We start from the raw sequence: 21,933 nt of genomic DNA on the forward strand, positions 1-21,933 counted from the left end.
CATGTTTAAAGGCTCGATTATAGCATGAAATGGTGAAATAAAAAATGCTGGGGTGATGCCAAAGGTGGTTATATAGGATGCAGCATGTGGTTGTGTGTGCCCCTTTTATACGGCAGCTTTTGAATATTTGATCCCCTTATGTTCAAGGGGGAGTTGTGACTCACGACTAGAAAGCTTTGCTTATTAGGATATGGCAAGAAACAGAGCGGGAGTCGGAGCACAAAGAAATGAAAGAAAGAACGACTTGACAAGGCAAAGACAGCAACAAGGGAAAGGAAAATACAGAGAGAAAAGCAGGGGCAGGTTAAAGGTGACAGGTCTGACAGCTTAGGGAGAGAGAGAGGGAGAGGCTTAAAAAAGAGGCCCAGTATGTGAGGATTTAAGAGTGTAAAGAAGAGTGTCAGAGGGTGAAACACAGTGAGTCATGTTTGTGTGAGTGTCTGCGTGTGTGTGTGTGTGTGTGTTTGTGTTAGAGCGAGAGAGCCAAACAAAGTCAGATAGATCAAGTCTATGAAACATTGATACAGCCTTTCCCTCCGTGTTTTTGTTGGTGTAGAAAAGCTGTTCTAGCTGACATCTGCTGATGCAGAAGAGAATAAAAATGTCTGATTATATTTGACCTTAGTCCTCATATTGTTGAACATCATAAAACAATCCACCTTCAGCGAAAATCTGTTGCTAGTACAAACTGATAAAACCCATTACATTGATCTCATTACAAAACGTTTGTTTTGTCTGTACATGTTAACAGCAAGTTCCTGATCTGTCTTCTATTTTTGTGGGATAACGCTGTGGATTCAGCGATGTGATATTCCTAAACAAGCACCGAGAGAAAGAATGAAGCAAAAGTGACAAAAGCAGAGGCAGAATGATTAAGTGAGAGACAGAACCACAGAAAGTGTAGATTTATGAATATGTCATAAGCTCTGTGGGTTGTACTCTATACTGAAAATAGATCACTTTGCTCTCAAAATGCAGTCATACTTGTCAATCAGTCTCTATGGGAGGCAGAGCGCTCAGCTGTCAGGCTCAGACACCCTCTCTATAATTAAATCCAGGCTTAAACTTTTAAAACTTTCCTCTTTGTTGAAGCGTATAGTTAATCCCGGCTCTCATGAGCCCCGTGCCATCCCTTGCCCTATAGTGAGCACTCTTTGTCTCTTTCTCTCTCACTTTCTCAACCTCCCTTATAACACTACTACATGCCATTAATTTTTCTCTCTCCTGTAGTGTCTGCTTTCCCCCCTCTGTCCTCTCCCTCCTTCTCCTCATTTCTGCAGGTATCTTTGCCTCCAGAGATGTAGACTGTGGATCTGCCACTATACTCAACACTAATCACCATCATTATTAATAGCGATACAGCTGTTCCTGCCTGGTCTCTTGCTCCCCTAACTGGTCAAGGCAGACAGCCAACCACTAAGTGTGGCACTATGAGAGGCTTAGTCTTTCTATTCTCCACTGTCGCAAAGGTACTTGTTCATGGTCAAAGATGTTGGATTTCTGTAAAATCACAAGGTATTGACCTAACTAAGCAAACTGCACTTTGTACCTTATGATTTGGCAGATCATTTTAATTTTAACACCACTGTTTGTCTTTCAATATGAAGCACCAAATGTATACATTGGAAAATACGGAGAAAACGCACACACATATGCTCTCAGGAAGCAGTTCCACAGAGTCTTGTCAAACAATTCACAGAGTAAGGCGAAAAAAAGAAAAAGAACAAACAAACCCGAGCATGTGCTCTCATACTTGGCATGTAAACCCAATTCTGAATTTAATATAGGAAGGAAAAAAACAGGGCCAAAGACCAGAGCCACTGAAAATTTAAGGGATTCTGTACAAAATAAACACCACACACAATCACTTAATTACAGCACATTTTTTCCTTCCTTCCTTCCTATGAGAAAATATCCCACACATAATCATCAGGAGAGAAATTAGAGTATTTCAGGAGTATAATTATAATTGTAGTGTTCTCGATAAATCAGCAGGGCTGATATTACTGGTTGCAATATCTGGTATCAAAAATAGCAACTGAGAAATAATACAAGGTCTGTTTAATTGTTGTTTCTGAGCTTTTGATAATTTGATGTCAGGTTTTATCTTTGCCTGGGCCATTATTGTTTTTAGTTAGTTTGAAATTAAAATTTTTTTTTTACCTCATTTTGTCTTAGTTTTTCAAAGCTTATATTTCATTATATATTATATTTAACGGCAAATCAGACTATAAATGTAATGGTTTAAAAAAAAACATCCAATCAGCAGGTTTAAATGTGAGAGGCAACAGGAGGTAAGAGCTAAAGGAAGCATGTATGTAAGAGATAGAAAGTAAGAGTGTGTATCAAAAGCAAAAAACTTCATCCTACCTCCAGCTATGGCGGTTTTCTTGCCAACCGTCACAGTGACAGCAGTGGTAGCGATCACAATCCTCCCCACTGTGAGCACAACACACAAAAATTAGAAAGAACTCACATCCAAACAGTACTTTGTCAACACATGTAATTAGAAACATAAGTGCATGCAGGCACATCACACACACATGCATGAGGATATGCACCTTCATATATATACCATATACAGTACATATATATCACAATATACATATTTCTGGTAATACTTGTTTTGTCACTTGTTTTGTGAGCACTCACAGTGATAGTGACAGCTGAGGTGTCGTATCAGATATGCCAAAATGTGTTAAAAATATGTGTGTAACAGATTGACTTGGATGGATGAGGTAATAGGTAATGAGGTCATGCATTCGTTGTCAGCATGTCTATTCACAGCCTTCATGCCAGCAGATGCCAACTGTCACCAAGCCACAGATTCCAGCCAGATTATCATTTTAGGCATTATGCAACAGAGATTATAAGAGCTAATCGCCTAACACACTCATAACACAGGGATTCTGTGTGTATTATGTGATACTGGACACCATGTATATCTCTTATTCATTCCTCTAAGACAAAAAAACAGTGTACTTGAACTTAGGAGACTCTGTCATGGTAATTTCTTTCTGTTTTTGAGCTTCAGCATATTGTAAGATCATATAGTAATAATATTAAGGCCAACAAGTTCAACACCTTTCCAGAGGTGTTGAGTTAGTACTCTTTTCAAGAGTTCACACAATCATAGAATAGAATAGAATAGAATGCCTTTATTGTCATTGCATTAAAAATAACGAAATTGGAGCACTGCTCCAGTAAAGTGCTTAGAAGGCGAGCCAACATATCGTGCTCTAGGAGGAGGTTTCAATACTTCTAATACATGCTCATGCAGTGAGAGAAATTAAATGGACAAGAATAAAACAGAGCTAAAATCTAAGAGAAACGGTGACCACTGTGACTGAAATAGTGAGGAACACGGGGATTAATAAAAACAGGGGGCATGCCAAGTATCAGTAACAGTTTTCCTATACCCTCCTCCTCTTCCTCCACTGCTTTCCTTCGTTTTCTCCCACCCTCCTCCATTTGTTGCTCCACCTCCTTTGCACTCAAGGTGGTGCTAAAGTCATAGTCCTTAAACACATCTGAGCATAAAACACTATATTTATCACCACCTTAATATTTGTAAAGGACTATGGTATGTTTAAATCCAAACAAAACATCCATATAAAATGACATGAAACATAAGTCACTATCTTTAGAGCCTCTAACATAATACATACAAACTACACATCTTCTATATAAAGAGATTATTAGATAAAGCAAACCAGCTACTCCTCATCACATTTGAGTCCTTTGTAAAATAATAACTTATCCCAAATTAATTGGTGAATGTTATACACAATAAACTTTAATTAATTTAATTAAACGTTTGTGGATTTTTTTGTATTGAGAAACAGAAGTATAATCAGCCTCATACTGTACTTTGACTTCATTAGTGTCTGCACCAAACAGTGATCAGTTAAATCCCTGTCCTTTCTTGCCACCTAAAGTAGTTTGAGATCAATTGTTTGACTGTTGTATTCAATAAGAATTAAAAATGAAGTTAATTGTTAGTATAATGTGATGAGAGATTGGTTGTTAAAATGGTCAGTGTGGAGCTGTGTGGAGTGAAACACGTTTCATTTTTAATACTCTGAAGAAAAATAAGTGCTTTGTGTTTCATTAGTAATGGCGCCTCCTATACCTCTAGTTTCTCGTCTTGGCATGTAGTATAGAAACTGTCCAGCTGGGTACTCTGCTGCTCTGCGGTACCATACTGGGAAATGATCCAGGGTGAACATATTCTCCTTGTCTGCGGAGGTCAGGAAAGACCTGGGGAGAGACAAAAATAAGTTTAAAGAAAAAAAACTGACAATCCATGGCCAAAGAATGATGACAAAGGCTGAGACAGAGGAAGGAAAAAAAGGAACATGATGAGCTGGAGGTAGGTAATTAAAAAAAAAAAGAAAAGAGTACGGACAACATTCAATGCTTTGGTTTAATAGGGAGATGATAAAAACACAGCATTAAATACAGTGTTTATCATCCAGAAACAAAAACAGTTCTTCTGCTGACCACCAGAGGGTAACCATACACTTTCCTGCAAGTGTTTTTACAAGTGCTACATAACCAAAGCTTTACGTATTTACTTTAATTCAATTTGATATGACAATATTTCAGAAGCAAACATTTTCTCGCACTCACTTGGCAACTCTTTTCTCAGTACCAGCGTACCGCTGCAATCTCATCAGGCCTGAACGAGTCCCCAAGAACACTGTTTCAACCCCGTCGTCCATACTGACAAAGATGGGAGTGTGATGAGAAAAATATTAATAAAGATTCAAATAAAATCCATGTGTTTATCAGAAGAGCATTTAATTAGCTGTGCCTGTGTTGCTATTCACCCAGATGTGTTGAGCATCAGGGCAGTCCAGTAAGCTTCCATTGGAGCTGTGACCACAGCATCAAACAGAGTTTGTTGCAGCAACTGCATATCACCTGTAGAGAGAAACCAGAGGGGAATAAATAAACAATTTTATTTATGTAGCCCAACTTTACAGTATGTTCAGCATGTGACACCCTCGCTATCCTTAGACCCTCACACCTCTAGAAGAGGCACAGAGGAGGGATCCCTCACGCAGGATGGATAGATGTGCAATAGGTGTCACATGTACACAATCAAATTCGGCAAATTACAAACAAACATCACATTTACGAAGAGAAAAGGGAAGAAATCAGGAAAATTGCATGCTTGTATCTGAACCTGGAGTTTTTGGGTAAGTTAAACTTGGACATATCTTACAATTCATAAATAATATGGTTAATATCTTGGCCTCATTTGGCAACCACTCTTCATTTTACCAAGCCATAAAAATAAGAAATGACGGCAGTGGTGTGATACAGAATATATTTTGTGTTATGTTGCTATGTAGGTGAGTGTGATATCCGATTTGCAACTTATAGCATGCTTAAAGTGAAAAAAGATGATGTGCAGAGGTCGAAGTTCTCACTTACACTCAAGATCTAATTCTTTACCAGTGAGGTATTGCACTACAGCTTCGAGCTGGCTCAGCTTGCGATGGGCTGGGTCAATGTCTGTCTCACAATACGTCCTAAAACACACACACACACACACACACACACACACAAGCAAAAAGTACAGTAAGTGAACAGAATTTGTACAGAAGACGTGTGAAACCTTAAAATACTAAGGATGGACTAGTTCTACTTACCATTCATTGGCTATGGTCAGATCAGGAGTCAATAAATCATGAAGACCTGAGGGAAAACAGAAAAAGATAAAGATGCAGAACAGTAACATAGTCAGACATAAATAAACAGAAAGACAATGGAAACATAATGGACATATTTACCTTCTTCAACAGAGACATTTCCTATGAAGATATATTGTCCATATCCTTGAGTTAACACTATGCCCAGACTGTCAAAGACAGAAAGAGAGACCTTAATTATTTTTTAATTTATATGCTGTAAATTATTTAACTATTTCCTATGTTTATAAAAAGATAAACTACTATATCCAGCAGATTGGTCCAGAACGCATACATATATCCAACATAATTATTTTATGGTTGCTAATATGGGGACTATAACATTTAAATAATATTAAACTTGACACAGAAATCCTGTTGAGTCAAAATCAGTTGAGCAAACCTAAATGGTGTCTCGTTGATGACAGTGTGGAAGTAATCATTCTTCAGGAACATCGCTCTTGTCTGTGAGAGAAAAAGGGATGACAGAAGTATAAACAGCTGGCACAGAAGATATACTAAAAAAAAATAAAAAATTAATTGATAAAATACAGGTAAAATATTTTTGATAATTTCTGATATGATATTAACTCACTCCTTTATCCACAGTAGCTCTGACATCTAAAGATAGAGTTCCAGTTTCTCCTTTAACCATGGCTGTCCTCAGCTAAAACACAGACATTACATATTTACTAAGAAATTATAATATGATATATATCCAAACATGCAGTGAATATAGTGAAAGCAAACAGAATTGGAAAGAAAGAAAAGGAAATGTCTGTGTGTCAATTTTTTCTCACTTTCTCCTCAGTGTCTTCCCATTCCACCTCAGACAGATCAACACTGTTATAGTTGGGTTTTGGCTTTAGCTTCTTCCCCTCCTTATACTGTCACACAAAAACATGCAAGCAGCAAGTGAATAAAGCAAATATATATAAGTTAGAGGAACTCACCAGCTGCAATAACCCAGTGTATAATACACTAACTGTCTTTACCAGAGGTCTCAGGTCAGGATGAGACAGGATGTAGCCATTGTTGGTGATAAGGTACACATAACCGTGGGCGCCCAACTGAAAAGACAAAGAATTAAGATATAAGCATCACAGATCACTGACGAGTGTGGGCCATCTCGCCGCGTCTCTGTGGCTATGGTACACAGGACTGACAGCAAAAGGATTTAATTTTTTACCTTTAATCTTCACAAGTGGACTAATCTGTAATTTTTCATGGCTTTCAACTGACTTGATTATCAAAAAATAAGGAACAATGTGAGTTCTGTACCTTTTCAATACAGAACAAGTCTTTTATATTTCAAATACAGAACAAATCCTTAATTTACGGAACAGTTGGCAACCCTAATCTGTTTAGTTCATTTGAGTCAGGACAGTGAACCAGCCAGGTAGGCTGCTCTGAAACAGAGGAAGCTAAAAGGAATGATTTTCCTACTGTGACCCATCAGATTAGCTGCTATGCAACAGTCCCATTGCCATGGCATCTGAGATTAAACATCACTGACTGTCTCAGAAGAGGATCAGCACAGTATTTGTATACTACACAGCTCTATGGCAAGCCTTTTTAACATGCATTTGCCAAGTTTGACTATCTGGAATTGCCATTACGAGTCGTAATTTCATTGTGACTAGTATGAATTGCAGTTGTAGATATCCGTGAGGTCTTTCTTACTAGTCTTACTAGATTCAGTTTTTACTAGTCAAAATGATGTCACGGATATCGACAATTCAGTGGCGGATATCCACCACTGAATTGTAGATATATATAATGACAAAACCCATGAAAGTGACGTCATTTTGACTAGCAAAAACTGACGTTGCACATCTCGGCAGTGAATATCCTTTCTACCAATTAAATGTTAAAACTGCTTGCCATACAGCTCTGTTTGCACAAACTACACAGAAAACTATATCTGAAGGTTTACCTTGTATCTTGGAGCTAATCTCATCAGTTCTCTCAGGGCCACATCAGTTCCCACCACTCCCAGCAGAATACCATGAGACAGCTACAGGAAATATAAAGGTTTATAATATGACTATGGATTGTTATTATTATTATACTGCACTGTCGAGCGGAGAAGCCAGCCATGCAAATAATGGACATAAATACAGCATGATAACATGAAGACTTACAGTCTCTTTCTTCTTGCTGAAGACAGGCATGGCCACTGAGGTCATCAGGAGCAGGCTTTCGGCCTGAGTGTTGAACAGCTGTGACACACACAAACATGCACACAACACATTGATTCTCACTAAGAGTTGTTACATTATGAGCAAATGACGAAATTCAAATGAAGCCAGCAGATAAAATGAGTCAACAAAATGAAAATGACCATGACATGGTGATGATGTGTGGAATGGAGGAAATGCTTAATGACAAACATTTTTACAAAGGAAATAATTTAGAAGTTTGGAAATGTTTGTCAGTCAAAAAAGAAAAAAATTAGTAAAATTAGTAATGTAGTGCAAACAATATTCAAAACTCTGAAATAAAACTGAGCTTGGTTATCTTAGAGGGTGAGCTATGCTATCTTTAGCATGTGAAGCTCAAATAGCTAACACAAGGAAAGAGGAGAGGATAAAAAATGTTTTTGTTTAAAAAAAGGAAAATATTCTCTAATAAAATGAGTTTAGTAAGAGTTAAAGTAGTGAACAAAATTCAAAACTGACAACTAGTAAGCACAAAAAAAACCCCACATTGCTACACGTGTTGGGTGCAAATTAAGCCTAGGCTAAGTTAGTATTTAATGCTACTAGGAACAACTAGAAACTGTTCAATTTAAACAACATAAGACTATGCAATACTATACTATAAATGCTATAGACTGCTAATGCTATTTTAATTTTTTAAAGTTATCAAGCTCTTGTACAGTTACCTTCTCTGTGTTTGGCAACTGAAGGTGGAGATGGAGAAAAGACAACACAATGCATGAAATGGCAGAGAAAGCAAGTGCCAAACAGTGCACATAAGGCGCTATTAAACAGAAGCAAAAGAAAACAAGAATCAATAAAGTAAATCCATTTTTATGTAATAATAAGTCATATTTCTTTTTCCCAGTAATCTGACCAACACTGGTTGTTATTTACTATATCTGTATTAGATGAGCTTTATGGTACATAATGTGGTGTTGCTGGGTAGGTCAGATAAAGTGAATGATTTATTGTTTGTTCTTGCTGTTAGTGGACCTTTATAAGGTTGTTGCTAGGTTGTGTAGATGTTGGTGTTTATTATTGATATATAGACACTGACCACACTGTCCATGTAAGCCTCAGTCCATATGATGTCATGATCATGGTTGATGACCATAGGTCTGCTTAGAACATGGAGGTACTCCATAACATTTTCCTGCACATCGGCCAGCGTGGAGACGTGTGTGTAGTAGCCTGCAGGACACACAAACACATGTAGCTATATTCACACACACACAAACACACACACACTATTATTCAGATGGAAAACTTAGACCTCATACATTTTACCCAAGGAAATATTCACCATGTTATTGTTATATATCATATATCAATATATATATCATCATTGTTATCAATAATTTCAGTATTATTGTAAGAGCAATAAATTTATTTATCTTGTCTTCTACAAATGGAAGACAATGATGTCAGCGAAGCTGCTCAGTGACAACACGATTATGGATATGTGAATCTGTGAAATCTTTTTATTAATATGTAGTGTAATCTTAAGAATTCTGCAAATTAACCTGCCTACAGATGGGTTTTGGGGGAGTTTAACAGCAATAAGCATGTTTATCTGCTTATGACATTTTGTTGTTGGCAGAGGCAACTGCCAGTGTACACAACAGACGGGAACACACCTGTTACCCATTACACAAACAGAGACACACAAACACACACAGATATTGTATTTTTGGCTGGGGATGTGTTTATAGTGTATCTGTGCTTATAATCAGGTATTTAGTCAAGGGCTTTTGATGTACTCAGAGCAGGATAAAGTGATTATTTTCAGACATGAGCTGCTGTAATTCACAGGAGGGCAGCACCTGATAGCCAGCCCCATGTAGCACCAGCTGGGAACACTACAGAGGACAAAAAGACCTTTTATCTTAAAACAAGTAAACCAGTGGGGCATACTGTACCTCAAAGTCTTGTTTTATAAAAGCCTTGCATATTTTCACCACATGACTACTTTCACATCATAGGTTACAAAAAAATCCCACTGCCATCCATCAGCTAAACTACTCCAATCAACCAACTGGGGATACACTGGGGGAAGCATTTTTTTTTTCAAAATGAAGCTGTTTACTGCAGTGGATGTTATACACGACTGTAAAAAAATACCTTTGTTGTTGCAGGCAATCCATTTAACATTTTCTGCAAATGTCATCTCTCGTCCAATTAGATAGGTGAACACTCTGACCTGTAAGGACAATATAACAATAAAAAAAATGTATAGTGAGAAATCATAATCTCATCCATTTGATTTTCCACTTAACCTCATAAAAGTACAGCGGTAAGTGAGTACTGATGGTACAAGTCACCAGTCCCCGCTTTCATCAGTGCTTCTGTGTAAGAGTGTGTGTTATACCCTTCGTTCTGGCCAGTTTAACGCTTCAAAAACATCCTGGAAGTCCTCCATTGCGCCGTCTGTAACCAGCATGATGGCCTGGTTACACAGGCTGCCCTGGCCCAGTGCAGCAGCCTTAAGTCACACACAAGAACATATGCTAGACGTTTTAAGACATCATTCATAAGAAAACAACCAACTTACACCTTACCTGAACAAATTAATTTTATCATTTCATTCTACACAGAATTCACATGGCTATGTGGGTGTTGAAAGGAGAAGCATACCTCATTCAGGATCTTGAAAGATTCCTTCAGTGCATTTTTCACTTTGCCTTCTCCTTTGACATGGAGTTCTTCAACTAGCAGCTTGAAATGCTGGAGAGAGACAAACAGCGAATACAAAAGAAATACAGGTGAACGAGTACAGAGGAACTCTAATCCCTCTGGTGTCTCTGGTACACTGACAAATTACAGTAAAGTCACTATGTATACCAGGATGTAATTGGAATTCATCAACATGTATGTATACTGATACACACATACACATGAGGATAAATGCCTAATTTGTTGAGGTTTCCATTATCGGAAACTTTACAGAATGTCAAAACCCCCTGTTCATATGGGCTAAGCTGTGATTTCTGACAAAGACCTGATATCATTTGTATGCATTTTCAGGCAAAACATAAATAGAACAAGAGGTAATTGTGCACATCCACTATTAAACTTTTAATAGATGCATTAGTATTGTTTTTTTGGGTGGTCAAAGGTTCGACCAAGGGCCTTTCTGAGTATGGGTTCTCTCAGGTACTCCAGCTTCTTCCCATAGTCCAAAAACATGCAAAATTCTTCTAAATTGTTAGTGTGAATGTGTGTGTGAATGGTTGTTTGTCTCCTATGTCTAGCTCCCCCCATGGGCGGTAGAAGATGGATTGATAGACTCTTTTTTGACTTACAGTGGAAGTAAACTAGCTAAAATCACTGTTATTGAATACAGGGACTCCATATAACAACAACAAAACTTAAAATCATCCTCCTGTAAATGTGTGTTTGCCACAAGTTCATGCTTGAGTAGATCAGCCAACATCTGTAAGCCCATTCTGTTACTGCTTGCCTCACAAGTCTTTCAGCCAATCAAATCCCTTGCTGACAGATCACGTGACAGACTTAATATTGTCGGCAAGCAGCAACCTTACCTGATCTACCATGACATGGGGTGGGGGTGTTAGAAGTAGGGCAAACATCCAACACACACACGCGCCCACACAGAGGACTGATCAAACTAAGCAGGTGCTGGGATAGAAAGAATGAAACAAAAATAGACGAGGGGGGAAAAAGGATGCAAACAAGTTGTGCATGGGAATTCATAAAGCTGCAAAACAAAGAGATGAAATAAATGATTACAGGAGAAAAAGAGATGACACAGATGACAGGAGGAGGGGGAGGTGGAGGATAAAGGCAGGAGAGACATCTGTAGTTTCAGAAAAAGTGTGAAATCTGTAGTTTCAGAAAAAGTGTGAAAATTCTGAGGTTCATCACTAAATCCTGGAAAGAAACACATAGTGAGACATAGTGTATGTTCACTGTGATGTTTTAAGAGTAATCTGATGGCATCTGAAGACTTTGTCTTGAGAGGATTAGTGAGATAACGGCTTATGATTAATAGGTTTAGGGAGGTTAAGTGAATGAATTAGGTGTGACCCCATGTGAACGTGCACACACTTGAGTATACATGCATGTGTGTATGCGTGTGCACGAGTTACCTCTCTGTTATCCAAATCAGCTTGAACCAGTGTGCCCTTGAAGCAGGGTTCAACATAGCGAACATAGTCACTGTACTAGAGAGAGGAGACAATTATACAGAATAAATCAATATAATCAATGATCACAACAACCAATACAATTATCATATAAAATGGACAATGAATAAAAATCTATATTACACTATCAATTCTGTCACACAAACACTGATATAAATGAATTATTCCACTTTCCAAAATTCACATCATGTCCAAATTGCAGTGTGTTATACCTGATTAAGACCCTTTTCCTGAAGGAGAATAACACTCATTTACATTCTTTTGCATGGTCTCTCCATTGAGAAGGACTGCAGCTTTAAATTATGTGTTGCAACAGCTTAAGGGCAGTGGATTTTCAGTAACACCAGGATAAACCATGCTTATTACATCACTTTCTAGTTGTGCAACTATGAGCAGCCAAAGACTTGAAACTATTAAAAATGTAATTTTGAAACTTTAATGTTAGATTCCAGTGCTGAATGTGTGCACATTTATAATGTATTCACCCCAGTCTCTTTACAGAGCCTGCTTCTTATGGGTGTTAGGATGTTAATCTGTCTGTGTCACTGTGACTTAAAAACACTTAAGTTAGAAGACTGCTCATGCATGTGTGTGTGTTTCCTGTGCGTACTGACAGCTATAATGTTGACAAAGTCATTTTCTCCCAGTGTATCCAGGATCGTATTGATGGTGTGTTTGGCTATGGTCATTCTGAGTCCTTTCATGCTGCCACTGACGTCCACCACAATCACCACATCTTTAGGAGATGTGGCTGCCTGGATATACCTGGAGACAAGCACACAGAGAGTGAGACAGACAGATGGATTTGTTTGCCATATTTAACATAATCTAACTCAAATAGCACTGACATTTACAGCAGACAAAGGACAGAGTTCAATCCTTATCCTTTTATATGTTCCCCTGTTTGTCTGTCCAGTCTTCCCTTCATCTCTTTACTACCGTCCCTTAATTTTCCAAGCTCATTAACATCAATGAGATTTCCCCCCAACACCGGCTGTGATGGGCAAATTTTCCAAATTGGAGTCGCCTTGTACAATATGTCCTGTCTCAGAACCCGGCAGACCTCAGAGCTGCGGACAGTCAATCCAGCTCCTGTTTTATTTGAAAGACCTTTTGCACAGAAGCTATTTAACACATCACAGTTTGGAATTGTGCAACAAAAGGTCTATTTAACAGCTCTGTGTCAGTGTCACTCAGTGTTATGGCTGCTGTCACACTGTCATGATTCATTCCCCGCAAAGGCCAAAGCCATTGCCGATGTTATTAGTTACACCTGAGCGCTGAGAAAAAGGCCCGTTAACAAGACTGACTGCCTCTGTTGCTGATTCAACATGTCCAGCAGGCCGAATAGACAGACTGAGGGCATCATGTCAAGCACTGAACAAGAAAAACTAGAGGTGATTTCAGAGCCTAACCTGCTTCTGGTCATGAATGTGATTAGTGTGAATGGGCATTTAATCACTGACAAACTGCCTTCTAACCTCACAAGAAGAGAGGTTAGGAGTTTTCCCAATAAGCACTTGTAGAACTTGTAGAACTAGAACAACCTACTGATGATAAACAGTGCTAAAAGTGCTCATAAAGCACAGACAACAAAGTGCGTCAAAGGCAGACTCGATTATGGACATACCAATTTCTGTTTCTGCAATCAAAAGTGACCACACCATTTTCATCCGGAGTCCACTGGATCCCTACAGAGAGAGAGGAGAAGAGAGACCGGTCAAACACTGACGCTCAGATGGCACAGCTCCTGCTTAGCTTGCAGGTTGAATGGATGGATGAGGAAAGAAACAAATGGGTGCAAGGATGGTTAAGAGCTGTCAAACGAGGGAGTGATTGATCAGGAGGCAGATGAGTGAAACAAGCTGTGTCACAAATCCTCTGCTAATTAGTCCTCAAGCACGCGCACACACACACACACAAACAGAAGAGGGCTCATCAGCAGCCACGTTGTAGCGAAGACTGAGTCATCACATTTGAGTGACAGTCTCCTGCTTTGTCAGTTGCTGTGTAAGTCGTTCTATTTGGCTCGTACAGCTGGATGTTTCTGTACGGCTCATGAGAAAGAGCCAAGGACGATAGTGATATTTTATGGCAGTGTGGTTATGTGGTGCACACATGCCTGGGTACAGCCTGAAGAAGCCTGTGGAGCTGCCAAAGTACTGCCACGTGAGCGTCGGATCTTTCTGGAAGTTATCGATGAAGACGTCATTCAGAGCTTCAGACATGTACACTCCATTGATAATGTCTGGATCTAGACAAAAATGAGAAAAAGAATAAGAAATGATTAATGTCTGCTGGTAATAGGATGCGTTATAATGTGTGTGCGCGTTAATAACTGCTGTACATGTCTGTGTGTGTTACCTCTGTTGTAGACATTAGTGGGGACTTGTATGTTGCTCAGTTGCGTGTTGACTCGAAGTGAATTGAAGTGCTCATTTGCCTCCAGAGGGAATTCTCCTCCCAGCGGCACAGAGTTCCCATCCTCATCCAACGAGTTGATAAGCATGGAGTTATAATAATCAAACTAGATGGAAAAATAAAGAGATCAGTGCCTTTTACGGTAGTTTTTTGTGAGACTGGTCTGTAAAAACCTTATAGCTTCACATAAATAAGTATCAAAAGACGGATAATATGGATCTCATTGGTAGATGTGGGTGTGAATCAGAAAAAACTACACCGATGGAGGTATTTTGTCACATACCTCCAGTGTCTCATTGTAATCGTGGTACAAATCTGCATCCTCCGCTGCCTCTGCTAACCTCTGTGATAAAACAAAACTGGTTAAAGACAAGGTTTCATGGTGATTGACACAACTAACTGTCCCAACAGCATAAACAGTTACGTTAAGTGTGTTTACGGAACGCATGTTTACCTTCACGGATTTCATCTTCCTGCCAAGCATCTCCTCCATCTCCTCTGCAAACTTTTTCACAAGCTCCTCTCCATCCACTTCCTCCAGCTTCACCACACCCTCGATATCCTTGTATTTCTTCAAAACAGACACATTTCATGTTTGTTTCTAATTCACATCATCTGACCCTGGTTTCACATGAAAAATAGTAATAAAAAAAAAACCCTACAGTAAGCTGAGTCTTCAACATGAGGTGTTTACATACAAACTTTTGGTTTTCAACGTCATGGAAGATGGAAGTGTTTATCTCAAAACTTAACATACCTAAGTGTCTACATGACTATATATAGCCTGTGTTATTACCTGTGGACCGAAACACTCATTTCCTGCTGGACTCATTTTATATCACCTTCAGTAAGATTATTTATTTCCCTTGCTCAGCACTCTGATATAGGGTATTAAAATGTCAAGGTGACTGGATTAATGGAAAATACCCAGTGTTTAAAATTTCAGACAGAAAAAGTCTATTAATAAAAAGACAAAACCAAAAAAAAAGTAAGAATTTCAAAAGTCTTTGAATTTAAACTGTCGCTTTTCAATTTCCTTTAAAAACCAAACCAAGCGGAACTATAGATAAGACAAACAAATAGATATAAAACAAAGAAAGGGTGATAGAAGTGCTAGTTTAGTACAATGAAATCACCTGATTGTATGAAACCAGAGTGAACCTTTTAAATTTATATCAGAAGTCAAGTCAGCTCCCTGGAGGTGGACATTTGGACAACCATGTGTTTACAATAGCACACAAAGGAACAATCTATACAAGTTTTGAGTTTTGGTGCAAACTAAATGCTAAAGGCACTTGAAAGTAAAGGGTGAGGTGAGGTATATTCAGCTGCAACACAGGTGTGCACTGTTCAAACTGTGAGATTAAACAGCGATAAGTTCAAATCTATAATAGCTTAAAGAGAGAGATGGTGAGTCGGTGCACATTTCTGTAGAGACACGGTTTGTATGTGTGTGTGTGTGTGTTTGTGACAGATGGTGAATGGGCCTGCTGGGGATTGTACAATGTAGCCATGCAGGGAGAGACTGCACATCCTTAATTACAAAAACACACACACGAACACAAACCTCCTCTGTAGCCTCTCCACAGTAAGAAACACAAAAATGGTGAAATCGGTTCTGTTGTATGTGCTTACGGAGAACAAAATTACGGAATAAAAACAAAAGTCATGTTGCAGAATCATTGACTCAGAAGTGTTTGTCTCTTTAGGACATTTTCTGGCATTAACACGGACTTTGTCAGGACCAGCAGTCCTTATAGGGACCAGAACCTGGTTCTAATGTCGGAACCTCACTTCTGAGGAACTACTTACGGTTAGGGCAAGCGTGTCATCAGATGGGTCTCTGGGCCATATGCAGATGTTATACACCAAATGTATGCCAGTCAGTTGTGTTCTTATTGGCTGATGTCGCAGAGTGGAGGGGGAGGGGGGATTAGTTTGGAGCCTGTCTCTGCTGCGACGAGGCCATGTGACCTTTGCTCAACATCCCTCTGTAAATGATTTGTTTGTTGTTTCACATCTGGATTTGTTTGTGTTCTGCTTCGACTGTTATCTTAAAAAAATATGGTAATGTAATCACAAAATCAACTACATATACCTTTCTTTCAACAGCCACTTAATTAGGCACACCTGCTCAGCCGATCATCGTTAACACAATCCACCAATCACATGGCAGCAGCTCAATACATTTAGGCATGTAGACATGGTCAGGATGTGCTGCTGAGGCTCAAACCCAGCATCAGAACAGAGAGGAAAAGTGGTTGTTGGTCCCCTGGGGCGTGTGAGTTGTGAGTTTTCAAAACTGCTGTTTTAATTGGATTTTTATGCACAACCATCTCTAGAATGTTTAAAAAAAAAAGAGAAAATATCCAGTGAGCAGCAGTTTTGTGGGTGACAATGACCAGGCTGGTTAAAAATGATAAAAAGGCATCAGCAACTCCAATAATCACACATTACAACCAAGGTATGCTAAGGATCATACAGTATCTTTGAGAAAATCTGTTAAAATTATTTAAGTCTCTACCACCATTGTCATCACCGTTCCTGGTCTGTTTGAAATGAAAAATGCCCGGAATCGAGCATCTTACATTGCTATAACAACTTCGGAGCTCATTTTATCATGTACATGTCATGTCTGACCATGTTTTAGGTGTTCACGTGTACAGTAGATGTGTGTGTGGTCTCCTACCTTCTGTAGCAGTTTAGCTCCAGAGTATCTGGCAGACAGAGCAGCGATCTCTTTGCCAAAGGACACTGCCCACTGCTGCACCCTGGACACGGACGAAACAAAGCGATGATGGCTGTGGATTTTGGTCCAGGCTCTTTTCAACCACTTTCCACAGGTTTAACACCACCGTCCAATTAGTCACAGGATGTTTTGCAATAAAGCCTCTTCATTATGTATATATACATGTGTGTGTGTGTATATATATATATATATGTATATATATATATATATATATATATATATATATATATATATATATATATACGTGTATATATACATAATGAAGAGGCTTTATATATACATGTGTGTGTGTGTATATATATATATATATATGTATATATATGTATATATATATATATATATATATATATATATATATATATATATATATATATATATATATATATATATATACATGTATACATACATATATATACATGTCCATACAGAATTTTTTAAATGACATTAAACTGATTTCTGTCATGCTCCACCTTTCTCTCCTGCATGCAATCAGTTCACCTGTGGCAGGAGCACACCTGCGCCCAATCCAATCATCAGACACCTCTACTTATTTCCTGCTTCTCCAGTCTCTCGTTGGCAGATTGTTACAGACCTCTGTGTTGTAAGCGGCGCAGTATCTCAGTTCTCTAGTGTTTAGTTATTTGCTTGTACTCTGCTCTTAACTCCTGACACTTATTTGTTCATCTTAAATTAAACCGCCCTCTGTCTTCACCTCCCTGCTCTTGGGTCCAATACCTCGCCTTAACAGATTTCTTTACTTTCACCCAGGAGCAAAACTTGTCAGATAATCTTATCGAATCATATCGTTTAAAATGTTAGAAGTTAGAAAAGAAAGCTCTTGACTTCCTTCAAATGCTGAACAGTTTATTAAGAAGACAAAATAAAAACGTTATATACAATTTATGTCAACCTCTGTCTAAATCTTGTATTTTGTTTGAAAAAAAAATAAGTGGCTGATAGAATGGTTTGTAATTCAAGGTGGAAAACATGATCAGCCAATCATGTTGAGAGGTTACCAAGCGTTCACCAGTTTCAGATTAAAAGAGATTACAGTGAAGGTGACATGCTTCCAGGTCACGGAGTCATTTTGTGTTCAATAATATGTAGTAAATCTACAAATCCTCCAAGTGAATGCAGCCAAGGTAAGATAAACAGAGGTCAGGGAGTAGACAGGATGTGACAGATGGCTCAACCAATAGGGAGCCAGTCAGCTTGCTGCTAGTCAGCGGGCAGCGTTGTAACGGATAACCTGCCAGCCTTGCCTGGTTCAGTAGTTTGTTAACTTGTTGATATTTTCATTACAAAATCTACGTGTTTTCTGCTGACAGAACGAATAACTCATGACAAATGAAGCGGGAACATATTTTGGCAGATTGCAGTTTTACTGCGAACCACAAATAGGAAAGGTCAAAAGGTCAACAAAGCCACAGATTTGATCAGCTTGGATAAATATATGTCTGCTCCACATTTTCATTACTGATCCTCCAGTTGTAAAGATATTTCAGTGTGGAACAAACAATATTTTTTTAAAAGATAAAATAAAACTTAAGACATAATCACTGTTATATAACTATTTCCTTTAATTAATAAATTAACCAGTTTGGTCATTGGCTAAATATATACATCAATTTATTTTGGCTGAAGCTGCAGAGAAACTGTATGACAGTTTGGCAGTTAGTCCTACCCCGCAGGTGCTTCCCATATGGCCCATATTATCTGTGTGCAGTAATACAGCAAAACTGGATACAACAGGAACTGTATTGACTCATCCATCTGACGTGTGGTTCACAAAGGACATAACGCTACTTGTAGACATCCCAGGGTGTCCATATGAAAACTATCTGGTAAAAACACTCAGGTAAATCACAATTAAGAGCCAGAATAATGGTAATCTGCCCTGTTTGTGAGAGTGCAATCATATTACACAAGGGAACTAGATCATAGTCTAAATGCAAGTAATGGCGTTTTTAATTTATTTAATACTGTATTGTTTACAACTGTAAATACATTTGAAAATCTAGGTTTTTAAATAACCAAAAACTGTGATCTGCATTTGTGTACTTGTCAGATGATGTGTGCAAAAAAAAATGTATATATACTGACACAAAAACTGGAGTTATCTGAAATGGTCCATTGGCCGTGGTTTAAGAGTCAGTTCTCTTGTGCAACTGTACTCACGTCTCTGGTGGGATCTTCATCTGACCGTCGACCGTCAGGCACAGCGAGCCGGAGAGGATAATCCACATCAGCATCATCAGCCTCCCTCTCTGTGGCCAACTTTTATCCCATTTAGTGGCATTCCCAGCATTCCAGCACTTCATCCCTGCAGCTGCTGCCATTTGCATTAGTCCAGTGGTTGTTGCACACTGGCTCCGAAAGAAAGGGATGAAATTAGGACAAAGCAAAACTGAGATTAGACATGCTCAGGTTACAGTGCAAAAAAAATAGAAAAAAATCAAATAAAATCAGAGAGGGGAGCGTTTGTATCACCTCATCACCTCATTTGTATCATCAAAACATATTATTAATGCTATTTGACCACAACAATTTCTGTATACATGAATAACTCATGTTAGTACTTCTAGTAGTAGTAGTTCTTTTACCTTAAAGTTCACAATTCAACAGTAAAATACCTTGTCTGTGTAAGTGGTTCAGCCGTCAATCAACACTGTTTACAGTGGTGTTGATCATTTGTTATTAAAGAGTCCGCTTTTCTTTAAATAAGTTAAAGGTCCACTGTGTGAATACACTAACCAAAAGTCTATCTGTAAAGGTTTAAAAATGCTTGAAAACTTGTCACTAGACTTTTAAGTGAGTACAACAGACCGTATATAAAAAAATAGACGTAGTCTAGTCTTCTTGGTTATTCCTGAAGCCAAATAGGAAGAGAAGAAAATCAAATACTTCTCACTTGATTTATATTGTCACATAACCTTTTCCTGAGGAATTAATGATCTCCACCACTAGTTTCAGGGCCTCTTCAATAGAACATGATGTCAATTGTGTTCCCATTTAGAGGATAATAGATGATTAAAATACTCATATGCATGTATGAGTGGACATCAGTGTGACTGACTGCTGGTATCATCAATCAATTTGTCATTGTAAGCTCATAACTGTCGCTCCTTTTAGATCTGTTTATGATCTAAATCAATGTACAACTCCTGGGGAAAATATCTGTCTCTCCACTACATTCACCAGTTAGATTCCAACTTTGTCCATGTGTCATGTGGTGCTAAATAAAATGATGCTGATGAGAGCAGAGAGAAGGCCATGGTGGTCTGACTGAGGGCCTTTCTGTACGAAGTTTGCATGTTCTCCCCGTGTGTGCATGGGTTTTCTCTGGGTTCTCCAGTTTCCTCCAACAGTCCAAAAACATGCAGAGGTTAACTGGAAACTCTAAAATGACTGGCGACCTGTCCAGAGTGTATGCAGGGATTTGCTCCAGTGGCCCTGTGACCCTCAAGTGGAGGATAAAGTATGCATTAAGTTCAATAAAACAGAGTGTAGCATCAGATATCTGTGGAGCTATTACTACATTATGTGCTCTCTTTATTCATAATGTATGTGTTTTCTTGTTAGTATGAAAACATTAATCAGAGCCGCAGCCTTGACAATGAACCATGGAAACTTTTCTCACAACTTGCCTGATAAAGTAATTATTACATAAAGGTTAAGGTCCAGTCCAGTTTTCTGACAGACATTCATGTGGAGTTCAAATTTTGAAACTGTTCACAGACTTTGTCACTGAAGACTCAACAAATCCTGCTCAGGAGGAACAAAGCATCCAGGAAGCTCACAAAAGCAAGTCCCAGAATTAGGAGTCAATATGGCTTCTATGAGTGAATGAATAAATGAACGAATGATACTGAGAAGCCAAGATTTCTTAGTGGAACGACTTCTTAGAAGCTGCTTGAGACAAAAGACTGAAAAAGTCCCATGAGCTGTCCAGAACTGCAGCATGCAAACTTGACAGCAGCATAAAAGTGGGTCGCAAGAAGATTGACATACTGGCAATCCTGGCAGACTGGACGGCACAGACCATTACTCACTGTGTCATGTCGTCAAATAGACTGAATAAGAAGCGCCAGATGAGTCGATGTCAGCTGAGCAGGTTGTTCTGGCCAACAAACGAGTCTAGAAAGTGTTTCTCTTCAAAATCAAAGGTCACCTCTACGCACCAGGAGTCAAAACAGAGTCCTGCCATATTCCTACACCTCCCTCTCTTCACCTCTTGATCCCAGCTCTGCTCCTTCCATCGTCCACTTCTCCCCTCCGTGCTGCCTCTCTTAGATCACCAGGAGAATTGGGATGTCCTGGAAGACTTCACAAGCTCAATCCTTGTTTGGTGTTTCCCAAAGCAGAACTAACACAAACACACACACACACACACACACACAGCCAATAGATGTCTTCCTGAAGTTCACATTTTGCTCCTGACATCACAAATCCTCAAGGATCAAAATCTAAAATCAGTCACTGGGACACAAAGACGCTGCTGGATGGAGAGTCAGATGGTTGGAGTGGACAGAGGGATAGAGGGACTTCCTCCTCCTCTTCCTCCTCCTCTCTCTAGCACATCTCTTCCTGCTCTCTGGCATCAGTTTATACCATAATCCAGGCAGGATTAAACCCCTCCTTACTCCTTTTCTATCTCTCTCTCTTGCTCACTCACTCGCACATCAACACCAACG

The 21,933-nt window shown here is 38.9% G+C and overlaps 1 protein-coding gene across 9 annotated transcripts in view; it reads right to left on the minus strand.

The window, feature by feature from the left end:
* The window catches only part of cacna2d4a (calcium channel, voltage-dependent, alpha 2/delta subunit 4a), a 71,446-nt gene that overhangs the window by 47,940 nt on the left and 1,573 nt on the right, over positions 1-21,933 (minus strand). For 3 of the 9 annotated variants that reach the window (XM_044022305.1, XM_044022307.1, XM_044022301.1), the window contains exons 1-28: positions 21,292-21,797; positions 19,418-19,605; positions 17,180-17,261; positions 14,945-15,061; positions 14,774-14,833; positions 14,434-14,596; positions 14,192-14,323; positions 13,700-13,760; positions 12,684-12,834; positions 12,013-12,087; positions 10,538-10,627; positions 10,272-10,385; positions 10,025-10,103; positions 8,961-9,094; positions 8,587-8,604; positions 7,844-7,921; positions 7,636-7,716; positions 6,695-6,769; positions 6,500-6,586; positions 6,295-6,366; positions 6,103-6,164; positions 5,802-5,869; positions 5,661-5,706; positions 5,443-5,540; positions 4,833-4,926; positions 4,633-4,725; positions 4,133-4,260; positions 2,371-2,439 (exon numbers count right to left, since the gene is read on the minus strand). In XM_044022305.1, coding sequence (XP_043878240.1) covers positions 2,371-2,439; positions 4,133-4,260; positions 4,633-4,725; positions 4,833-4,926; positions 5,443-5,540; positions 5,661-5,706; positions 5,802-5,869; positions 6,103-6,164; positions 6,295-6,366; positions 6,500-6,586; positions 6,695-6,769; positions 7,636-7,716; positions 7,844-7,921; positions 8,587-8,604; positions 8,961-9,094; positions 10,025-10,103; positions 10,272-10,385; positions 10,538-10,627; positions 12,013-12,087; positions 12,684-12,834; positions 13,700-13,760; positions 14,192-14,323; positions 14,434-14,596; positions 14,774-14,833; positions 14,945-15,061; positions 17,180-17,261; positions 19,418-19,584 — 2,494 coding nt within the window. In that variant the 5' untranslated portion in view covers positions 19,585-19,605; positions 21,292-21,797. The other 6 variants (XM_044022309.1, XM_044022308.1, XM_044022306.1 and 3 more) reach the window with 4 other exon arrangements.

This window comes from Solea senegalensis, linkage group LG3 (assembly GCF_019176455.1).
Source record: "Solea senegalensis isolate Sse05_10M linkage group LG3, IFAPA_SoseM_1, whole genome shotgun sequence".
Taxonomy (NCBI): Eukaryota; Metazoa; Chordata; class Actinopteri; order Pleuronectiformes; family Soleidae; genus Solea; species Solea senegalensis.